Below are 24,356 nucleotides of genomic sequence, written 5' to 3'. Positions count from 1 at the left end.
GGAGTTGCAAATTCAAACGCCAGGCAGGATGACACACCTAAGTAAAACATGCCCCAAATAAAGAAACAATAAAATGAAAAGGTAGCTTACACTAAGCCTCAGTGCTGAAGAGGTCAGAGGGGGTGATGGTAAATTGGAGGACTAGACAACTGGAGAGGCTTTCTGTTCATAGCAAAGAGAGCTGCAAATCACTTACAACTGACTATTGCCTTGGATGACTGCCATGTACAGATCTGGTTTTTCTATCTGATTTTTCAAGAAATATAGACTTTTATGTTAAGTCTCCTGACCTTTAAATGATAGAAACTTAAAAAAAAAAACTGAATCAAAACACTTTGGCAAGTGAGATTTGGCCCACTAGTTTGAGATATCCGCTGGACTGATACTGCTTCCCTCTTCTTCCCCACAAAACACATAATGCTCTTTAAACTTGAATATATTTAGGGTTGATTTTTTTCCCCCTCTGAACTATGTCTACGATTAGAGCTCAAATCCTACCTCCATTTAGCCTGTTCATTATTTGGGCCTATATAGTTCATAACAACTAGGTGTAGTTATAATAATACATCTCAGTAAATACATGCTATATGTATTTTTAAAAACATGTACCACTGTATAATAATAATTCCAGGAGTTAGGTGTACTTAAGGAACACCACAGAGTACATATCATTTGCATATGCACACATACTCTATAATATTGCTATTTAAGAGATGTATTGGGTTGGCCGAAAGGTTCATTTGGTTTTTTCCATAAGATGGCTGTGGTAGCACTTAGCTGTTTTTAACTTCATTTGAAACAATTTTGTTAGATTGTATTGTGACAACAGTCATATCACTGTGCATTAAAAAAAACTCATCAAAATTGGTGAATTTTTGTGTAGCCATTTTGCCGAAATGCAAAATGTTGCCGAAAAGCAACATTTTTGGCATATTATGCTTTATTATTTCAAGAAAGGTAAAAACGCAACTGAAATGCAAAAAAAGATTTGTGCAGTGTATGGAGAAGGTGCTGTGACTGATCAAATATGTCAAAAGTGGTTTGTGAAGTTTCGTGCGGGAGATTTCTCGCTGGACGATGCTCCATGGTTGGGTAGACTAGTTGAAGTTGGTAGCGATCAAATCGAGACATTGAGAACAATCAACATTATACCACGTGGGAGATAGCCGACATACTCAAAATATCCAAATCAAGCACTGAAAATCATTTGCACCAGCTTGGTTATGTTAATCGCTTTGATGTTTGGGTTCCACATAAGCCAAAAAAACCTTCTTGACCATATTTCCACATGCGATTCTCTACTTAAACACAACGAAAACGTTCCATTTTTAAAACAAATTGTGATGAGCGATGAAAAGTGGATACTGTATAATAATGCAGAATGGAAGAGATCGTGGGCAAGCAAAGTGAATCACCACCAACCATACCAAAGGCCTGTCTTCATCCAAAGAAGGTGATGTTGTGTATGTGGTGGGACTGGAAGGGAGTCCTCTATTATGAGCTCCTTCCGAAAAACCAAACGATTAATTCCAGCAAGTACTGCTCCCAGTTAGACCAACTGAAAGCAACACTCGACGAAAAGCGTCTGGAATTAGTCAACAGAAAACGCATAATCTTCCATTAGGATAACGCAAGACCGCATGTGTCTTTGATGACCAGGCAAAAACTGTTACAGCTTGGCTGGGAAGTTCTGATTCATCCACCGTATGCACCTTCGGATTTCCATTTATTTAGGTCTTTACAAACTTCTCTTAATGGAAAAAATTTCAAATTCCTGGAAGACTGTAAAAGGCACTTGGAACAGTTCTTTGCTCAAAAAGATAAAAAGTTTTGGGAAGATGGAATTATGAAGTTGCCTGAAAAATGGCAGAAGGTAGTGGAACAAAACGGTGAATACATTGTTCAATAAAGTTCTTGGTGAAAATGAAATATGTATCTTTTATTTTTACTTTAAAACCAAAGGAACTTTCTGATCAACCCAGTATTTCTAGACATTTTCTCTTTCTCCACTCTCATTGTTCCTAAATTCCTATACCAAAAAAGCCCTGGAAAGATGGGAGACCCTGCAAGGATTTTATTCAGTATGACAGTTTGGCCAAATGATTTCAAGGTTTGGACACATTTATCCGTATGCATTATTTCAGATTATAAGGTGAGTGGAACTTCAGTTCTACTTGTACTTATGCCATAATGTACCAATATAACCTGGAACATTAGTTTTGCAGCAGTTTCTTTACTTCCACATCTCCCCCTTCCCCAAATGTACAAGGTTTGTTAGAAGTTTTAAACACTTTCTAAATTTCTCTAGGATTAAAGCGCTAAGCACAAGGCCTCACACAGAAAGCGGCCATTAAACATTTGCTGAACGTTTGAATGAATGAAAGCGTACATAACACTGCTGTGCCGCTTTCCGTACTAGCAAGTTTCCTCACTTCGCCCCCGCCAGAGTTTCCCAGGACAAGTTTCCAACCACGGAACATTTTATTTAACTCGTTATTTTAACACGGGGTGAGTCACTGGGAAAAGAAAATAAACCAATGTAAGTTGTTTCTTTCATTAAGCGAAGATGACATGTCACAAGTGCGCATGCCCAGCATGCCCTATTTTTAAGAGGGCAAAATAATTCAATTGGTTACACTAATAGCAAGCTCTGGAAAGAAAAAGAACCCCTCGCATATTCGGGGCTCTCTTTCAGATGCCACACCCAAAGCCCCTGAACTCTAAGAACCTCTCTCCTCGGGGCAAGGCAGAGGCAGGTCCCGCCGGCGAAGACCCGGGTCTTCGCGCTCCTCGGCGACCCGCACGCGGGTCACAGGCTCCGGGGCGCATCTCGACGGCGCGGGCGACCGCACTTCCACGGCGGGCTCGGGAGCATCCTCCCCCAGGTACACCCGCTCAGAGGCGACTCCGGTGGTCACCGCGGGCCCGCGCCGGCCGGGGAGGGCGCGGCCGATACTCACCCGTTGGGAATAACCGTTCTTCTTCACCACAATGCGAGAGGTGCGGGGTTCTCACGACCCAGGCCACCCCGCTCTCAGATCTCTTCCAGAACAGTCGCCGGGGCAGTTGCGGCCACTGGAGCACAGACGCAGGCGGCGGGTGATCAAAGCCCGTGGCTCCCGCCGGGCGCTCTAGGCAGAGACCGGGCCGAGCCCCAAGCCCACGCAGCAGGGTGAGCAGACGTAGCGCACGGAAGATTCCCGAAGGCACCGGCTCCTCGCGCGCGCCGGGCCCGACCGGCTGAGGGGCAGCATCGCGCATGCTCCCGAACCGCCTCGAAGTTCAGCTCTGAGAAGCAAGCGCCGGGCTAGTTTGTGGAGCGGACGTCGGGAGCGCTGCGGGGCGGTTGGTGACCTCTCAGAGTATGCGGTGAACGATGCGTCCTGCCTTCGCTGCCCAGACGTAGCAAAAGTGCAGTCCATCCAGGTGAATGTCTTACTGCACCAGAAAGCCTCCCCACCCTTCCCTGGCAGACGCTCCAGTATTTTGTCTGGCTGGAGACCGGCTCTGTGGAAGAAGCCACAGGGGTTCCCCGGCTACCAGGGCCAGACCCGCATGGGCCACTGGGACTTGTAGTCCCCGAGACCTGGCCCACCCATTAGTCATCCCCTTGGGAATTAATAGGGTTGAGAAACACTCCATTGTATAGCTTTCGAGAGCAGTGGTTGATTTGCTTCGAATCCGGGTCCGTATTATTTATTGAGTCCCTACTGTGTGCTGAACACATTGCTAGGTTGGTGGAGGGTAGAAGAAGATGAGTTCATGCCCCAGCCCACTGTAGGGTAAGCAGCAAGTGGCCTTGTAAGGTAGACTGTAATGAACAAAAACTACGTATTATTAGTGCTAGTGGAGGTCACAGAAGGACTGGAGTCAGAAAAAATTTCCTGGAAGATGTGGGGTTTGAATCCGGCTTTGAAATGTGGAATGCTCTAGATTACGGGAGAAGCTGGAAAAATCAAATGATGGACTTGGCGGGGAGTATAAAGAAGAGTTAGGTCTGGGTATAGTTGAAGGTTTATGAGAGAGTGGTGAGCAAGACTTAGGTGGGGAAGTGGACACAAGCGTCCTTTGGCCTCACTTACAGAAAGGGCCTTTGTTTTGAGTTTCTATCCAGTGGAGACTATAAGTACAGGCACCCAAGATACATCTTCAGGTTTAAATAAAAGATAACATCACAGGACTTACTTGTGTCCAGTTTCTGGACCTCATGACCCTTGTTGCTCTATGAATTAATACATTTTAATCAATCCTATGATGAACTTGTAGGTAGCAAAATTACATTGCATTGTGTGTTAGATATAATGTTTCAAAATATACTACAGTTTTTTATAATTTGTTTTGTCACTTATTCAATTTTTAAAAAAAATTATTTTATTTTATTTTATTTATTTTGTTTTTGGCTGCATTGGGTCTTCGTTGTTGCATGCGGGCTTTTCTCTGGTTGCTGCGAGCGGGGACTACTCTTCGTTGCAGTGCGTGGGCTTCTCATTGTGGTGGCTTCTCTTGTTGCGGAGCATGGGCTCTAAGCGAGTGGGCTTCAGTAGCTGTGTCACTGGGCTCAGTAGTTGTGGCTCACGGGCTCTAGGGCGCAGGCTCAGTAGTCGTGGCGCATGGGCTTAGTTGCTCCGCGGCATGTGGGATCTTCCTGGACCAGGGATAGAGTCCCGTGTCCCCTGCATTGGCAGGCTGATTCTTAACCACTGCGCCATCAGGGAAGACCTCAATTTTTATATACCAGAAGTTTCAAGGGAAGTGGACCCAGTCTTTCTTGACCTACAGAAGCAGGTTGTGATGATTTCCGACTTAGTCCTGAGAGCAATGGATGATTTAGTTTTGATGCCTTTCAAAGACGTGTACAAATTCACAGATCAGAAAATTCTTTGTCAGACCATTGGTTCCTAGGTTTTCATTTTAGGAAATAAGATCACAGTTAACTAAAAGATATTAATTTTCAAACTTAGGTAATGGAACACCTGGAATTCTTTTTTTTTTTTTTTTTTTTCTTTTTGCGGTATGCGGGCCTCTCACTGTTGTGGCCTCTCCTGTTGCGGAGCACAGGCTCCGGATGCGCAGGCCCAGCGGCCATGGCTCACGGGCCCAGCCGCTCCGCGGCATATGGGATCCTCCCGGATCGGGGCACGAACCCGTATCCCCTGCATCGGCAGGCGGACTCTCAACCACTGCGCCTCCAGGAAGGCCCCACCTGGAATTCTTGATACTTTTTGTGAAACATTGTGAAATAATGCTGTGTCACACTTATTTGTGTAATATTTTGGTTAAGTTCTACCTTTTCCATATCCCAGTACCAGTAAAAGGTAGCTGGTGACATGTATTTAATAAATTTTTATTTTGAAAAAGTGCTATCCATTGCTTTAATTTTATCATAACTTTGAATGAGACTAATTTTTTGGCATAGCATCCCCATTCAAATCAAAGAAATCTGAGAGAACATGATTTGTCAAACATTGCTATAAGGGAGTTCAGAAAGGATTCATGATACTATGTGACAATAAATGAACAAAGATAAAGATGAAACTGGGTTTTGGACTGAATTCTGTTCTGCTAAGGAAGAAAAGTGGATTAATACATTTGAGGTTATTTTCAACAAGAGCTGGGGAAAAACTGAAGGAAAAACAAATTTCTAGTTAGTTCATACTTAACCAAAGAAATATTATTAGATACCAGAATATGCCTTTTGTGAGCATTTCATACGCTAGAGATTTTCCTGTAATTTTATTCTGCTAACACTCCTGAAACCAAGTGGCAGGTGGTTGAACGTTAAATTTACACACAATATAGAATAGGCTTTAGGAAATTTTATTTCAGGAATCACCATAGTGATAAAGGCATTGCTGGATGTATTTGCAGAACCCAGAGATTTCTAAATGCTAAGCAAGAGGCAAACATTTATACTTATAAAACACTTATAAAAATTTCCTTCTGTTTGGTATGGACCAGAAAAAGTTGAATGAATTACTTCACTTTTTTTTTTTTTTTTTTCTTTTTGTGGTATGCGGGCCTCTCACTGTTGTGGCCTCTCCCGTTGCGGAGCACAGGCTCTGGATGCGCAGGCCCAGCGGCCATGGCTCACGGGCCCAGCCGCTCCGCGGCATATGGAATCCTCCCAGACCGGGGCACGAACCCGCATCCCCTGCATCGGCAGGCAGACTCTCAACCACTGCGCCACCAGGGAGGCCCAAATTACTTCACTTTAATTCTCAGTCTTTGACTGTGGATCTCCAGTTCATCTGATACAAAAATAGCTAATCTTCAATTTCCTTATCTTTTAGAAAAAGCTGTAACTATAATAATTGTAAATTAGCAATATCCTTGAAGAGAATATTGGATTTAACTGTTGGAGCCAGTTTTTTAACACAGAAAGTTGAATTTCTGTAAGAAGGTGGAAGTCTGAGTCATAATTTTTCCTTACTTCCGCATGTGATTTTTCAATAGGGCAAATGTAATTTTCATCCAGATCTTCAACTTTATCTACTATTTTGTCTGTAATCATTTATTTATCTTATAGTATTTATGAAACGATAAATAAACTAGTTTAGAAACATCTACAGGTGTGCAAAAAACATGATTAATAATTTCTTCTGCAATAAGATTTTTATTTAATAATTTATTATAATTTAACTATCTATAGGATGTGCCACTGCTAATGTTTTCCCTAGCTTTAGCAGATAAAATTTGCAGGTGTAGGCATCAGTAAGCCAGGTATTGATTTGAAGTTCATTTTAGAAGTTCTTGCAGAATGAAAAGTAAATTCAAAATTCTCTTTTCCCAGCATTCTATTCCTGTTGTGTCCATTCTTGGTATGTTGGTGGGAAAAATCTTAAAGGTGTTGATTCTTTTCAAGAGTCATGGAATCAATCTCTTAAATGCTTTTTTTAACTGATTAAACAAAGGAGTTAGCTAACTTAGACCTGGTTCTCTTCTGCTCCAAGTCAGTTCAGTATTGTTAATCACTTTTTGGACCTCTCACCTTAATGTCCCGTAAGCAGCCTCTGAAAACAACTCTTTAACGCCTTCCCCGATTATATTCGACAATACTCAGAATGATACTACCTCTCAGTTACTCAAGTCCAAACCTTAGAGTCCTTGATTCCTCCCTCACTTTGTCCTACACATCTAGTGCTCACCAAATTCTGTGAATTCTACCTCTTAACTGAATCTCCATCTTCCATTCCCGCTTCCACTTTTGGATTCAGATCTCCAGAATCTCTCATCAGGACTATTATAATGGCTTCTTAACTAGTTTTCCTGCCTCCAGGGAATATCTCTTTGTTTAATAAGATTTTTTTCTCACTGTAAAGTTTTATACTTTTTTGGGGGGGGGAGGTCCCAAATATTTTCATTGAAGTTATTCCTATGTATTTTGAAAAAGTTTTGTATTACTGTTATGAAAGTGATTTTTTTCTATTATATTAACATATAGGGAAGCTGTTAACTTTGTCATACATTCTCTTGTATTCTGCCACTTATCAACTTTCTCATTTTTTTTTTGCTGTACGAGGGCCTCTCAGTGTTGTGGCCTCTCCCGTTGTGGAGCACAGGCTCCGGACGCGCAGGCTCAGCGGCCATGGCTCATGGGCCCAGCCGCTCCGCGGCATGTGGGATCCTCCCGGACCGGGGCACGAACCCATGTCCCCTGCATCAGCAGGCGGGCTCCCAACCACTGCGCCACCAGGGAAGCCCTCTCATTTTTTTTTTTTTAATTTTTTGATTGAGTGTCTTGGAGTTTCTATGTATAAAACCTACCCTCTACAAAAAAATCAGTTTGTTGTCTCCTTTCCAATAGTTTTACCTCTAACTCTTTTACATGTCTTATTAGACTAACTAGAATTTCTATTAAATACTAAAGGTGATCAACAACTAAATACTAAAGGCAATAGTGTGTTTCTTTGTTTAGTTTTTAGTTAAATTAAAAAATTTAAATAGCATGTTTATCTCAAGTATCAAAATAATTGTTTTCTCTCAGTAATACGGTATATAGTTCTTAAAATATTTCTTATTTATTTAGAAAGTGGAACTGAAAGAACCATCATGAAAAAGATTTCAAAGAGAAAAGAAGATATTTTTAGAAAAGTAAGGTATTAATGGAGTTTATAAGGATTTTGATTATACTAAATAGCTCAATTGTAAATGTAGGATAATCTTGAAAAATATGATATATTTTGTTCTATATACAAATCATACAGTTCATATGTTAAAAAAAATAATAAGAGAGTTTACAGATGAATTATACTCTTTGGTCTGTCAATTATGTAATAAAGAGTATTAGAGGTGAGTTATTTATTTATTTATTCCCTTATTTAAATATTTATTTCTCTGTTCTCTCAACCAGCCAACAATCCATTTCCTGCTTTGCTAAAAAAGAAAAAAAAAGTTTTTCTTTTTTTAATCAATTAGTGAGTGAAACATTTTTAGGACTGGTATCTACGTGTCACCTAGAGTAACTCCAATTAAGATTCATGTTTTATTCCTGTCTTCTAGATGGGGATGGGAAGTTATGAAAAGCATATACAGAATGCTGGGTGAGATTATTGGGAATTGAAGGAGACATCTATCAATCACTTGCTGGGGTTGATGTCCCATCACACCTTCAAGGGTTACTGTCTCCTTGGTCAAGAGTGAAGTTAGGTATTTTTAACTTTGTTGAGGAAAATACTGAAGGTTTAGTAAGAACAGAACATCTTAGTTCATACTGACCTTACTCAGTAGTTCTTAAGTGTGGTATAGGAACCACTGGTGGATTTGGAGTTCTTTCATAAAGTCTATAGCCTAAGCTCTTACTGTGATCATGTCAGTATACCCTGTTTTGGCTTTTGACACAAATCCATGTTTTTACTGTGATTGGAAATCTGATGTGTGTCTGCTTGCTCTTCCCACTCCAACTGCACATTAGTTTGGTTAGCATGTACAGTTGTTATTTAAGGAGTCTTTTGCTATTCTATTTTTTCAATTTAAAATGAAAAACTTATCCATATTGTTCTAAAAAAACGTTTAACATTGCTAGTATGGTTTAATTTTAGAATATTGAGGTTTAAAAAGTGGTAAAAGAAATAAATGCTCATTTTTAAATATTGAATTTTTGATAATGGTAGTACATTCAATTAGAAATACCAGTAGGCAACTAGAAATATTGTATTCAGGAGAGCAGTCAAGGTTGGAGACAGATTTGGGAAGCCATGGGAATCCATGCACTCTCCAAATCCTTGGAATGTGCCCACATTTAGGCTATGAGGAGAAGTGTGACCAAGAAAGGATACAAGGAATAAGTGGCCAGAGAGGTGGAAGGGTAGAGGAAAAGGATATAGAAAGCTTTTAGAAAGTTATCAGATGCTACAGAGTACTCAGGTAATAGCTAACATTGATATAGTGTTGAGTTTCAAAGTATTTTCCTATGTTTGATCTCATTTGACCCTCCTAAAAGGTATATGAAATAGGCAGTATATGAACACCAACATCTACTGGATTTTATCATTAAAAGGTTTTTTTTGATATTACAGAGAGCAATTTTTTGATTTAAAAATCTATCATATATAAAGAGCTCATACCCATTGATAAAAGGATGAAATTTAAGAAAACAGGCAAAGGATATGAATTGTCATTTTAAAGAAGATGACTTTCAAAGGGCTGATAAACCTATGAAAAGATGTTAAATGCCAAAACAAAAAGATACAAGGTAACCCTTCCCCCCTTTTTTTGCAGATGTCAGAAGACACAGATAACATTGCAGTAGAAGAAAATGTAGACAAGCATCTACAGAAAGGTTCTCAATAAGTATACCACAGCTCTAATACTGTTGGACTTTATTTTTAAAAGATATAAATGACTAATTCTATCCCAGGGTTTTATTTGGGAACACAGTTTCTTAAGGGATGAGTTCAAACAGAAACTAAACTTCCTATATAATACAAGTGGATATAAGGAAATAATGGTAAAGTCAGTGCATGTAATAAAACTAAGTTTTGTTTTCTCTCTCTCTCTCTGCAAACATGGAGAATCTTCTTGTTCTTCAGACTATGTTACACCTTAAAGATACAGAGATATAGAACCTGCTTCAGGAAGTTTCCAGGTCTCAAGGAGAAAAGTATATAAATAATGGTTGACTCCTGCTTCATTTATCCAGCAAATATTTATTAAGTTTCCAGGTTTCCAGGTCTCAAGGAGAAAAGTATATAAATAATGGTTGACTCCTGCTTCATTTATCCAGCAAATATTTATTAAGCACCTACTATGTGCCATCTGTCATTCTAAGTTCTGGGAATAGAGTATAAACAAACCAACTAATAATTTTTAAATTTTATAATGGAATACTGCAATTAAGAATGAAGATTCTCATGACCTATACTGATTTAGCTTTATGCTTACCCTTTATTTCCACCATTTTCTATTTAACCTTTAACTACTCAAAGGCAGGGAGAAGAAAAAGAAAAATACAAGGCAAAATGACCAGTAGGTCCTCCATTTTCTATTGTACCTAGGACTGCATAACCCCTGTCTTTCTCAATCCATACAGTAGATCATCTGGTGGATGAGAAGAAAATAATATAAGGCTTGGAGTACACATAGCAGCTGGAGCCTTCTTTATACCCAGCAAGACTGTTTCATTTCCTCTAAGAGCTGGCAGTATTATACTGAATTTACAAAACTGACATAAGTAGTTAAAATGGGTGCTTGGAGACTTACCTCTCTTTTTTTCAGATTCCTTCCTCTTCAGTTTAATCAAGTTGAAGTAAACTGGTTTTGATATTTGTATATTCTGTAGACTGTAGAGCACTTTATATAGAATATTACTGTTTTCATTGATTTTTTTTTCCTAAAAGGAAAAAGATAAAGGTTTGCTTACCTGAACCTTTTTTTTTTTTTTAGCCTCACTACAAAATTCAGTACTGACCATGCATGAGTATTTATTCCAGATGGAAAAGGGAGAAGTTTCTAAGCTTTATTTTCTAGGTTCTAAGCTCTCATGGGGCAATGACCCAGTCTTCATAATTGTCATGATCCAAAGAAATGCATGTTATTTAGCTATTTAATAAGTACTTTTGATGCTATTGCTGTTTAATTATATTATAAGAAAGTGTCATGAACTCCATATTATGTTGGCTTCTTGATAGATTTAAATATGGAAGAAAATCAAAACATAATAGAAACTCTGAGAGGCAAAGTAAGAGAAAAGATAAAAAATGCCAAGGTAATATTATTTTTTCTTTCCTATTTTCAAATTTACTGTTTAAATCAACATATATCATGATAAACTTTTCTTTATCAAAAAAGAGCTAAAATTCTATTTTAATATAGCTTCTTAAATCCAAAAAGCTTCAAGTTATTTTCCATGCTTTCTATTTCCAAACTTGAAGCCAAGAAAAGTTAAGTGGTTTGGTTATGGTAACTAAATTTGACATCTCAGGAGAAAACATGTATATACTTTTTAAAGGAAAAACATTGAGAAGTCTTTGTTTTTATCTATTTTGGGCAAAAGACTTATGAACACGATTATGTCTATATCTGTGAACATTAAGTTTTCCATACTATTTATTTACATTGTGTTTCAGATTAATCAAGGCAAAAAATCTTCAACTCAGCTGCTCGTTGATAATAAGATATATCAGTGGTCTAAGGTGAATAACTTAAAAAAAACTTTTTAGAACAGATTTATTGAGGTGTACTCTACATAGCGAAAATTCATCCATTTTAAGCATATGATTCAATGATTTTTAGTAAATTTACAGAATATATAATTGACATTATAATCCAATTTTAGACCATTTTGTCACTCCAAAAAGATCTGTCATGCCAATATTTAATCACTCTCTATTTCTACTTGACATTATTTCTTATCTTAAAAAATTATAATAAAATAGGTGATCCCTGACTTACAGATTTTGTTCTGAAATACAATGTGTAATCACATATTTGAAACTTCAAATGACAAAATCAATCACATCTTGGGCAAACTGCATTATTTAGAGTAAAGGCTAAGCAGCTTTAACAAAAAGATTCAAAGTAAAATGTCTTAATTAAGATAGAAGTTTTATTTCTCTCTAGTGTAATAGATAAGTAGTCCAGGCTACTAGGAGAGTTCTGCCATCTTCAACACTTAGTTTCCATCTCTGAGTCCAATGGCAAAGCTACTGTGTCTTCATTTGCTAACCAAAGGGAAGGGAGGAGGAAGAGAGCCATAGGATTGCAGATTGATCTCTTACAGGACAAGACCTGAAAATTGCACACATTATTTCCACTAAAGGAACGTGGGAAAAAATGTCTCGGTATCCAGCTAAAAGTAAGTTCTATTATTAGAAATGGGAGAAAAGACAGCAATGAACAACTAGTCATTTCTGCCATAAGCAATGAGAGCATTTAAAAAATACTCTCAAATTTTAAAATGTAAGGAGTGTATTTCGGGTTTTTTAAAAACTCATCTTTGTCTTCTCCGCAGGGTCCCTCTTGGGCGCTTAGTAAAAATTAATTAAATTTAATAGTAAAAGCAGACTAAAAAAAGATGATTGTATACATGTTGTTCATTCAACAAATGAATAAAAGTGAGCCTAACTTGGATTTAATTTAACTATGAATAGTAAAAAATTGGAAGTTTGTCAAGATAAGTCCATTGAATATCAAGAAAAGAGGTAAAAAGGAAGAGAAATTGGCTTCTAAGAGTTTCCATTATAAACTACTAGGAAGGGATATCTTCTCAGGAAGTTGAGGATTTTAGCAAATGATTTTTCAATGAGCAGAGACAGAGGGAAGTAAAAATATATATGGACAGTTTATATATCAGTATTGTTGAAAGGTACATAACGTTTAAAGTTAATGGGACAGCGATATTGTACATACAAACAGGATGTAGGATAAGCTTTTGTATTTTACATATTTTTGAATTCTTCAGTTCCTAGGAACTAGCAGATTTCCTCCTTCCTTCTTTCTTTCCCTCCCTCTCTCTCTCTCTCCCTTCCTTCCTTCCTTCTTCCTTCCTTCCTCCCTCCGTCCCTCCCTTCCTTCCTTCCTTCCGATTCCTCTCCCAAACCTCTCTAAAAACAGTTCATTTAAACGTGTGTGACAAAGAAGTGATAGGTGATTTATATTTGAAAGATTCAGACTTTACAGTATTGAAAACTGAGAACCTATTTATAAGCAAGTTCATCACTAAGAATATGCCACTTTTAATACTTTTAATTATCTCTAAGTTCACAAAAGATTATTGGTGGGGTGGGGTGGTACTTGTATATGAGTGCATTCATACATGAGAGCACCCAAAAACAGGGAGAGAAAAAAGAGTTTGCCCTGAGTCCACATTTTGATCTAACTGTAAGGTAATGCTCTCAATACTCTGACTAGGGTGAAGAGATAGATTGGGAAGATGGAGAAGATTTGGACCCTATATTTTTATTTAAAAAAATTTTCTAATTGAGATATAATTGACACATTATATTACTTTCAACTGTACAACATAAGGATTCAATATTTGCATATGTTGGGAAACGATCACCACAATAAGACTAGTTAACATTTGTCACCATACATAGTTACAAAAAAAAAGTTTTTTTTCTTGTGATGAGGACTTTTAAGTTTTACTCTCTTGACAACTTTCAAATATGCAATATAGCATTATTAACTAGTCACCATGCTGTAATTATATCCCCAAGACTTACTTATTTTATAACTGGAAGTTTATACCTTTTGACCCCCTTCACCCATTTTGCCTACTGCCCCCTGCACCCCCTGCCTCTGTTCACCACCAGTCTGTTCTCTGTATCTGTGAGCTTGATTTTTTGTTTTGCTTTTTAAAAATTTCACCAATAAGTGAGATCATATGGTATTTGTCTGACTTATTTCACCTAGCATAATGCTCTCAAGGGCCATCCATGTTGTCACAAATGGCAAGATTTCATTCTTTTTATGGCTGAATAGTACTCCATTGTGTGTGTATGTGTGTGTGTGTGTGTATGTGTGTAAATCTTTGTCCATTCATTGGTTGATGGACACTTAAGTTGTTTCCATACCTTGGCTATTGGAAATAATGCTGCAATTTTATTGTTTTTGTTTTTTTAAATCACAGTTACTGGACCTTAAAAACAAAACAAAATACAAAAATAATTCATGAGCCAAACAGACTCAAAGTTAAATATTAACTTGATACTATCTCTCCTACTACTTTTTGTTCTTGAATAAGATACAGTTACTATTACCATATTACAGAAAACTACTTCTTTCCCTTAAAAGCGGAAAACGCTTTCACTTCAACACTGAATACTGGTTTTCCATTGTTTAACCTGCAGACTGAAGTCTCACTGGATGAAGGTCTTTCGTTTTTTATTCTGAGTGGTGAAGAAGACTCAACTTTAGGCCCGTCTGCAGAGCAGGTTGGATTTGTTTCCCTTCCTCCTACATCCTCATTCTCAGGAAAAATAACTCTTTATTAAAGGCATAGAATGAAATACTTGATGGGAGGTGAAATTTTTATTATTGAGCTGCCTCCTCTTTGAATTGAGAAACTGTTCATAATAATAATTCCTAACATTTATTGAGTGCTTACTGGATGCCCAGTGATATTCTAAATTTTTAATGTGGATTGTCTCATTCACTCCTCATAATAACCCTGTGAGGTAGGCATTATTATCATTTCTGTTTTATAGGTGAGGAAATAGGCACACAGGGGTAAGAACTGATAGAGCCGGGAAGTACAGGCTATCAGCTCCAAAGCCTGTGTTTTCTTTTGTTCTTCCTGTTCATTTCTCCAAGTGCCCACGTTGTTCTCTGTAATCTCTATTACTCTTCATTGATTCCCCATTCTTCATCCCTCCTTGTACAATCCCAGACCCTTCTAATTTCTGTCAGTTCTTCCCAAACTCTTCAGCCCACTATTATTCTAGAGCTGTCCTTTCCTCCAGTCCTAATCAGTCTCACTAGTCTTTCCCATCTCCTGATTTGTCAGTCTCATTGGTCTCCCTTCTGCTCCTATTCCTCTCAACTTTCTCCATTCCTCTCTACCTTCAGATCTCTCTACAGTTTCCTTGAGCCCCCTCCTGTATTTCCAGAGTTCTACCCAGTATCTTCTGACACCTCCCAGTCATTTCCAAATCCTTCAGGTCCTCCTTTTGAATTTCTCTTGGACCCCCCTTTGCCTTTCTACTTACTTCTCAGTCTCTTCCATTCCCCTTTCTTTGTATTCTGTATCCTGCTCCAGTCTTTACATTCCTTTTGTTGTTGTTTGTTCCACAGAAAAGAGCTTTATCTTTAAAAAATATAACAAATTTATTATATACATTATAAAAACTTAATGCAGAAAACCACGAGGAAGGAAATAAAAATCATGTGACATCCCACTGCTCTGAGATAAACCACTATTACCATTTTTTCATACTGTTCTTTATGCTTATACCCATATATGCACACACAGACTTTTATATAAATAGAATCACAGTATAGCAATTCCATTTTTCCAATTGCTCAGCCAAACCTTGGTGTCATCCTTGGATCCTCTTTTACTCACATGCCTCATATCCAGTTTGTCACAAATCCTGTTGGTTCTACCTTCAAAGTATCCAACCCATTTCCAGAACCCAGCCCACTTTTCATCACCTCCCCTGGCACAGCCTAATCTGTGCGGCCGTAACCTCTCATCCAGATCATTGCCATAGCCTCCCTTTATTTTTACTATTGCCCCAACAGTCTATTTGGTATACCATACAGTAGTCAGAGTGATTCTGTTAAAATCTAAGACAGAACATTTTTTTTAACACCTTCTAATGGTTTCCTATCTCACTGAAAAAAAAGCTGAAGTCCTTATAGGGGCTTCCACGGCCCCCTTAGTACCTCTCTGACTTCCTTTCTCACTAGTTTCCCCTTCTCCCACCCAACTCCGGCCATACTGGCCTCCTTCCTTTTCCTGCCTCAGGGACTTTGTACCTTTTAACTGTCTAGAAAGCTCTTCTCTTATCCTCATGCTCTCTCCCTCACTACCTTTTGGTCTCTGTTCAAATGACATAATTAAAAATACTGTGCCTGAAAACCTTATGTAATAGTAGCCCCCAACCCCCCAACCCCCCATCCCAGTATTCTCTAGCCACTTATCTTGCATCATTTTTCTTTATGATATTTATCACCACCTTGCATGTATTTCTGTCTCTTTGTTTATTTTCTTCCTTGAACATATTAAGCACTTCGTATTTGAGTGAATATTGAATAAATGAATATCAAACATGCACATGCTCTGCCAAGTCACCTGATATCCCAGAATCCCATGATATGGGTTAAGGAATGGACTTTTCAGGGGAAACAAGACGGTCCACCCAGCAGAGTGCACCAGGACAAAGCGCTGTGGTTATGGCTGCTTTTCCTTCTCACAGGGAAGACATGAGAGAAATTAGGTCAGTGGGGCAAGTAGACTATTTGGGCACAAGGAAGTCCAGGCTTGGATGTGGGTTGTTTAGAGAAGTTGTTTGGAAAAGCTATCTGCCCTGCACCTGGTATATTTGGGGACAACGGGAATCTACTGTCCTCATCACAGGGAGGAGAAAGCTACTGTTTTGTGGGAGGCTGAGTGTGACTGTGGCTCCTTCCTACTAGGAGAAAGGGGAGAATCTCTCTCTCTCTCTCTCTCTCTCTGTTTTTACCACACCATACTCAGGTGCATTCATTTAGACTTATGCATGGAAAATTAGGTGGTTGCCTTCTGACCTCATGCTTCCTGTCACACAACAGCTAACAGCACAGACACTGGTCTGCTGTGAGCTGCATAGTGAAGACCAGGAAGGTGATTATATTGCTTGAGATCATAGCTTATCTCAGGCTAAAAATATAGGTAGCTTTAGTGGGGGTAGGATTCATGAAAGAGACCTACCTGGTCATAAATAAAAGGCTGGGATCCAAGATGAGAGCCTGACATGACTCAGCCATCAGGGCAGACCTCAGCTCTGAAGGCAGGTTGAAAGCCCTGGCCCACACCAGGGGTGCGGTGAAAGTAGCTTGGTAATAGGACCTCCAGCAGGAGCAAAGAACCCCTCTTTGTCTATGATTGGAATATTCAGAGAGATCCCCTATGTGAAGATCCCCCAAATCTTGCTCCTAGATGTCAGTGTCATATCTTGTTTGACTTCTGAAGATGATGCCACAAAGATTTCTGGATATAAAATACTTTCTTGATTTCATGACAGGGATATAGGGAAGGTATGATGATGTGATGACTTGATATGAACCTAGGTGATGCTTAACCGTGTTACTCACTTAATTTTGTCAGAGTTGATCAAGGCCATCTATGGTTATCTATTCAATGGAATTCTATTATTAATTCTTTTAATTTAATTATTTACCCCTAAATGTATGTTTTTGAAAATTAAGGGACTTTTATTTGCATGACTCACATACTCTGTCTCCTTCTCTCTTTCAATATATGTAGATTTTAAGTTAGACAACTAAAGTCATCCAAGATAAATTGGTAATTTTTTTTGTGAAGAGACTCATATAAAATTTCTGATATAATATAAAAGTATACATTTTTATATTTAGCAATATATCTGTTTCAATACCTACATTCAGATTGTTTGTAACTTTTATATATCATATTTCAGAAATGTATCATAATCAATCACACTGCCACAGACTTCTATTTGTATCTTTACTTTTCTTTCTTTTTTTTCTTAAATATCATCCAGAAAACAGCATGACTACTCCACATCACCTTAGGTAGTACTTCTTTCTGAATGGTGGAAAAAAATGGGGCTGAAGACCACATGGCTTGATGTCTCTAGACTTTGCCCTACACTGTGAATTCTCAACAGTTGAAATATCATAGTCCAATATTTCAGAACATTTTCCATAGGAGAGGAGAGACTTGAATTGTAATTCTTTTTCAGTAGTCTTTCATTGAGAATTTCAATGAAGGGCTATAGAAAAATCATATTTTATAATATTAAGCCTTAAATGAGTTCCTCTGTGTTCAATGAAAGTTCATTGTCACACAGTTTCAGCTTGAACTTGAACTGGGTGGCATAGATCAGAAAGACTTCACAGCAAGATTCTAGTACCTTTCATTTATCTGCCTGTTAATCACTGAGGAAAAACACGTATACTTATTTTTCTTTTTGGTATTCAACAGAGATCAGTAAATGTTAGTTACCACAAACACTTTTCCCTTGGTGATAATTTACAGAACTTTGCTAAGGGCCGAGATGAAGATTTTATGGAAGAAGTCACTTTCCTAGATTTACTTGAAGTAAAGGCTGCCGATTATGAAGATGATCAAGAACAAGTAAAAAAACAACAGGCAAATATTTTTGTTCCAAGCAATTCTCCGGGTAAAGTTTTTACAAGAAAATATTCAAGTCATTAATGAATCATATTGTAGGATAATAGCTTCTTTGTATGCTGGATAGATAAAAAGTAGTGATTTAAAATTATAGAAAATTTTCTATATTTGTTCTTCTTGCTTTCTCTGAGTTAAAGGGAATTGGTTTAAAGAGCTCATTCATTGTGTGTGTGTGTGTGTGTGTGTGTGTGTGTGTGTATAGACTTTCTGCTAGGCTTTAGTGGTAGAGTATGTGATAGTTAGTTCCATTTTGCTTCTTGTTTGGCCAATACCAGTTTAATATTTTGGACTTTAAAGTAAAGTAATATCTAGGTTTTGTTATTAAGTGATCAACCAACTTAAACTGCCAAAAGATATGATGCCACGCATTTTAGAAGAAGAAGGATTCTATGTTCACAAAAAGCCAGAAATATATAAAAAGACCTGCAACAAAATGGAAAATCGCCTGCTTAAACTAGAAGAGGCAAGTTCACTAGCTCACTGATTGTGTGTGACATTTGTTTTTAGTGTAATATTTACTTACTATATTCTTAAATATTTTTGATAGGGGAAGTGTTGGTTTGAAGAAAGTGGAGAAATAATGTCATTACCTTCACCTGTTAGACGGTCATGGAATTTCAGACTAAACATAAGTAAGGAACCTTTAAATCCAGCACTGAAGACCATATACAGGAAGGTAACGAGCAACAGTTTATTTATGATTATGGTTAGAATTCTTGTAATATCAATTATAACTTGTATACTTATTTTTGTGGTGTTAATTCACCTTTTAAAGATATTAGTTAAGTCTAGTAAAGGCAAAACTATGATGAAATATTAAATATCCATTAAAATTATGTTTTCAAGGAATATTTAATGATATGGAGAAGTGCTCAAAATAAAATGTAAAGTTAAAAAAAGCAGAATGCAAAATTTCATATGATCCTAATTTTATAAAAATAGATAATGAATGAATGAATTTATCAATGAATGAATAAGTAAGTACATATATGTGTATATAGCTAAAAAGGCTAGAAAATATATAATAGTTAATTATCTCTGGATAGTAGGACATAGGATTATTTTCTTTGTTATACTCTTTTCTATTTTCTAAGTTTCAGCAATGAATGTATGTTATACTTATAATTAAACTGATTTATGTGTATTCTAAAAGACATTATGAAAATTAGCAGTCCATTAACCTAATGAGAAGAAATATTTAGACAGAAATAGTTATGTTAAAAATTTGGCTTGAAAAAATTTAAATAAGAATTTTGTACAAAAACTTAATTGCTCAATCACTTGCATTAACCATTCCATATATAAGAAATATGGCTGTAGGTAGATACAAAGTGGAAATAATGCTTCCTAAAAATACAGTCAACCCTTGAACAATGCAGCAGTGGGGCACCAACTCCATGCAGTCAAAAATCTGCATACTGCTCTCTCTGCCTCAAAAATAAAGAAATTAATAAATTACTCATCCAAGGGCAGGAAGCTGAGACAGTTTGGGTAGACTCAGGACTCAAACCCTAGTTCTTTTGATTCCACACATTGTGATCTCTAATCGAACACCAACTTTTCCCCACACTGAGTTAATTTAAAGATCTGTAAAATGAAAATATAGATACTGTAATTATTGAATAAATCTGTGTATAAGTGGACAAGCTCAGTTCAAACCCATGTTGTTTAAGGGTCATCTGTACTTACAGGACTTCATTCTCTATTCCCTCTGTTGCTTTAAACCTGTGAGTTACTTCTCTTCTAGTAATTATATGCCTTCTGTAGTTAATGCTTTTTCTTTACAGTTGCAGTTCTGTGTTTCTTGCATATTCCAGTAACTGCAACATTTTAACAGCAAGAGCACTTAGTTCCTTATAAGGCTGTTACTTCTCAGCCTCCATAGGAAATGAGATTTCTCCCTAAACTGAAGAGATTTATACTTTTGGAGGTCTCTTTCTCTTTCTGTAACATGTGAGGATCTTCTTTCTTTATGATATTTGCTCTCTTTTCTTCTCCACAGTTTCTATTTCTTTCCCAGAGAAACTAGAAAATTTTAAAAAAGTCTTCCTTATGTTGTAATGTTTTTTATATCTTTATACCACTCATAAATTTCTTTCAGGATTTTCTAAAAATACACCAAAACTTTTTGCTGCTAAGAAAATCTTTTACCATTTTACCATGCAAAATGCATTTAAGCTTTAATTAATTGTCCTACTTTTAAAATTAAAGACATATACAAAGATTTTTATCATGAATGAGTGTTGACATTTATCAAATGCTTTCTCTAAGCCTATTAAGTATTGTAACAGTATTTTCTTAACTTTTAATGTGGTGAATTACACTGATTTTCAAATATTTCTGAAATAAATCCCATTTGTGATGCATTTTCTTTTTATATATTACTGAATTTGATTTTCTAATATTTTGTTCAGGATTTTTGCATACATGTTCCTGAGATAACTTTTTCTTTGATTTTTCTTCCTTGTAATGTTCTTGGCAGATTTCCATCTAGGTTACACTGGCTTCAACACAATTTGGGGTGTTCCCTCTTTTTCTCTTCTCTGGGAGAATTGTATAAGATTGGTGTTATTTCTTCCTTAAAAGTTTGGGAGAATTCACTGCTGAATCCATCTTGGCCTGGAAATTTATTTGTGGGAATGTTTTCTATTATAGACATATTTTTTAAAAAATAAAAAAAACTGTCCAATGGAAGCACATCCTGTGTTTGTGGATTGGAAGACTTAGTATTGTTAAAATGTCCATACTACCCAAAGCAATATACAAATTCAATGCAATCCCTATCAAAATCCCAATGGTATTTTTCACAGAAATAGAAAAACAATTCTCAAATTCATAGGGAACTTCTAAGGACCCTGAATAGCCAAAACAATCTTGATACAGAAGAGCAAAACTGGAAGAGTGAAATCATCATTATGTCAGAATAAGAGTTTTCTACCGTCTTTCTCTCCAGAGAACACTGATTTTGACAATCACCCATGGACAAGAGTGCCATTGTGGAATTCTGGGAGTCCAGTGGAGAAGTTCCAGCACACCATTGAAGTAAATGGTCTAGAATTCTGGGTTGGTTGTTATTCTTCTTTTAGCACTTTGAAGATAACTTTCCATTTATTTCTGAAACTCATTGTTTCTACTGAAAAGTCAGCTTAAAGTCTTACTGTGGTTTTCAGTTTTTCTCTTTGTCTTTGGTTTTCTACTATAATATATTAAGGTGTGATTTCCATTGTAATATGTTAAGGTATGCATTTTCTTTATATTGATCCTGCTTTGGGCTATTAGGGCTTCCTCAGTGTATGCCTCCATGTTATCCATGCATTTTGGAAAATACTCTGCCATTATCTTAGCAAATACTGCTTCTGCCCTAATCTCTTTCTCTTTGTGTTCTGGAACGTCAAGTATACATATCCATTTTATCTTCTGCTTTTGCCTTGTTTTTATCGACTTTTCCCTCTGAGTTTAGTCTGAATATTTTCTGTTGCCCTGTCTTCTAGTTCACTTAGCTAACTTTCTACTGTGTTTAATCTCCTGTTAGATCCATCTAATGAATTATTTCCCCTTCTTCATTTATTTTTTACTTGAAAAGATTTCTCTTTTTTTTAACCTTAAGGAAAAAGCATTCTGTGATCTTTGTTTTTGTGTTCCTTCTAGTTTAGGCTTAATATCTAAATACTTTTTAAATTTTTAATTATTTCTATTACTCTATTGTTACCTCATTTCTGAGTTTTCAAAATTCTGGTTTGTGTTCTTTAATGTTATAAATTTTCTTAATGTCTTTTGGCTTGTTTTGTAAGTCACATTTCAATTTTTATGTTTTTGAATGTCTTTCTGGTATGCTTTGATTGTGGGGATATTATATTACTGTTTATTCATTTTTATTATAGAAACTTTGTATAGGTTTAATCTTGAGACTTTTCTGCTGTTCATTCTTATATTAAATTAGTTTTCCTGAAATTTTAGGAAAAAAGCTTGCTTCAGATAACTTTTCTGATATCACAGAATTCTGTTGTTTTTGTGTAGTGTTAAACAATATAGTGGCTGTATTCTCCTTCCCAGATTTTTTTCTGTACCTTCTATTAATCTCTGTGGTCCCTGACCATCTCAAGTTTTATTCCACTTCCAGTAGTTTCTCTTTAGTGTGAAGCCTTGTCATAAAACTTTCTAGGGAGTAGGCTCCCCTAGCTGCTTCAGAATTCCTTGCTGTAACCCATAACTGGAGTAGACAAAACCTCTAACAGTTTTAGCTGATGGCTTTTTTTTTTTTTGGCTGCATTGGGTCTTTGTTGCTGTGTGCGGGCTTTCTCTAGTTGCAGCGAGTCGGGGCTACTCTTAGTTGCGGTGTGCAGGCTTCTCATTGCGGTGGCTTCTCTTGTTGCGGAGCATTGGCTCTAGGCGTGCAGGCTTCAGTAGTGGCACATGGGCTTAGTTGCTCTGTGGCATTTGGGATCTTCCTGGGCTTGAACCCTTGTCCTCTGAATTGGTAGGCGGATTCTTAACCACTGCGCCACCAGTAGCATAAAGTTACGTTTATGCTACCCTGTAGTTTATTAAGCATTCAATAGCATTATGTCTAAAGAAACCCCAATGTACATACCTGAATTAAAAAACACTTTATTGCTAAAAAATGCTGTCATCTGAGCTTTCAGGGAGTCATAACCTTTTTGCAGTAGTAGCATCAAAGATCACAGACCACAGGTCACCATTACAAATATAATAATGAGAAAGTTTGAAATATTGCAACAAGTACCAAAATATGACACAGAGATGGGAATTGAGCAAATGCTGTTGGACAAATGGTGCTGACAGACTTGCTCAACAAAGGGTTGCCATGAATCAATTTTTACAAATTAAAGAATTTGTAAAAAAAAAATGACATCTGAGAAGTACAATAAAGCAAGGTACAAGGAAATGAAGTATGCCCAGATCTAAAACTATATGGCCACTATATTTCCAGAATCACCCATCTAATGGATTCTTAATTTCAGATATTTTCAGTATATTTTTAGCTTTAAAGTGTTCATTTGACATTTGATTCTTCTGAATATATTCCAGTTTTCTTGTGAAATGCTCCATGTTTTCATCTTCTCATCTTTTCATGTATTTTATCTTTTACTCTTTTTAAAACACATTAATAATAGCTACTTTAAAGTCCATATCTGATCAAACTCCAATATCTGGGTCTCTGAAAATCTGTTTTTTTAATTTGTTATGCCATGTAACAGCATGGATGTTTTTGTACTTTCATCTGGTTTTTGGTTCATTGTTGCCTAGATCTTTGTTCTTATGGTCTAACACACTTTCCTAGTTCTAGAAGTTCACATAATTCCTTCAGTAAACTGCTGCTTTTAACCAGTGTCATGGAGCTTGCTATCTCCCAAGAGAACTCATTCCAGTATTAGGCAGTTCCAATTGTTTATTGTTTTCTGTGTGAATTAAAATCTGCCTCCTGGATCACTATTGCTCTTTTGACTTTGGCCATAAAGAGCTCATAAACTACTTCACCTACGTGACAGCTCTTCAAATATTTGAAGCCTACTTCCACCTTTAGCTTTTGCTTTCCAGTCTAAACTTGCTTCCTTTGACTACTGTTGGATATTCTGCCATCTCAGTTACCCTTCTCTAGCATCTGAGCACCACAATCAGTAGGTATTGAATAGGACAGGACCGAGAGCAGAGGTTTGTGTTATTCCAGTAGAAACGCAAAGCAAGTAAGCAACATGGTTATTCGTCCAGTACTGAATCTGCTTAATAAGACAGGCATCTCTAGCTTAGCAACTTGAATTTCCAAAATTATTCAGTTATAATTTGGTTGTTTAAAATGGAAACTGTTTATTTCCTTGGTGGTTTTGCCTGGTTAATGACCAATTTACTACCTATTACTAAATTTTATAGGTGGAATTAAGTTCAGGTTTCCCTTTCTGAGTTGGCCTTTACATTGAGAATAGAGACTTACAAGATAAAGATAAAACAAAAACAAGCTTTATGACTATTTTCTTGCCTCCCATCAACCCAAAGAGGAAAAAGGAGGAGATTCCTAGCTCAG

At 37.0% G+C, this 24,356-nt stretch overlaps 1 protein-coding gene across 1 annotated transcript in view; it reads left to right on the top strand.

The window, feature by feature from the left end:
- The first annotated feature begins 8,049 nt into the window (after positions 1 to 8,049).
- CC2D2B (coiled-coil and C2 domain containing 2B) overlaps positions 8,050 to 24,356 on the top strand; it is a 104,055-nt gene continuing 87,748 nt past the window's right edge. The window contains 8 exon segments of the mRNA XM_060111475.1: positions 8,050 to 8,091; positions 9,718 to 9,778; positions 11,127 to 11,203; positions 11,565 to 11,638; positions 14,285 to 14,372; positions 18,107 to 18,305; positions 18,643 to 18,779; positions 18,864 to 18,992. Coding sequence (XP_059967458.1) covers positions 8,050 to 8,091; positions 9,718 to 9,778; positions 11,127 to 11,203; positions 11,565 to 11,638; positions 14,285 to 14,372; positions 18,107 to 18,305; positions 18,643 to 18,779; positions 18,864 to 18,992 — 807 coding nt within the window.

Source organism: Mesoplodon densirostris, chromosome 1 (assembly GCF_025265405.1).
Source record: "Mesoplodon densirostris isolate mMesDen1 chromosome 1, mMesDen1 primary haplotype, whole genome shotgun sequence".
In the NCBI taxonomy this organism is placed as follows: domain Eukaryota; kingdom Metazoa; phylum Chordata; class Mammalia; order Artiodactyla; family Ziphiidae; genus Mesoplodon; species Mesoplodon densirostris.
The sequence above is the reverse complement of the archived record's forward strand: the minus strand, read 5'-3'. Positions and strand labels throughout refer to the sequence as shown.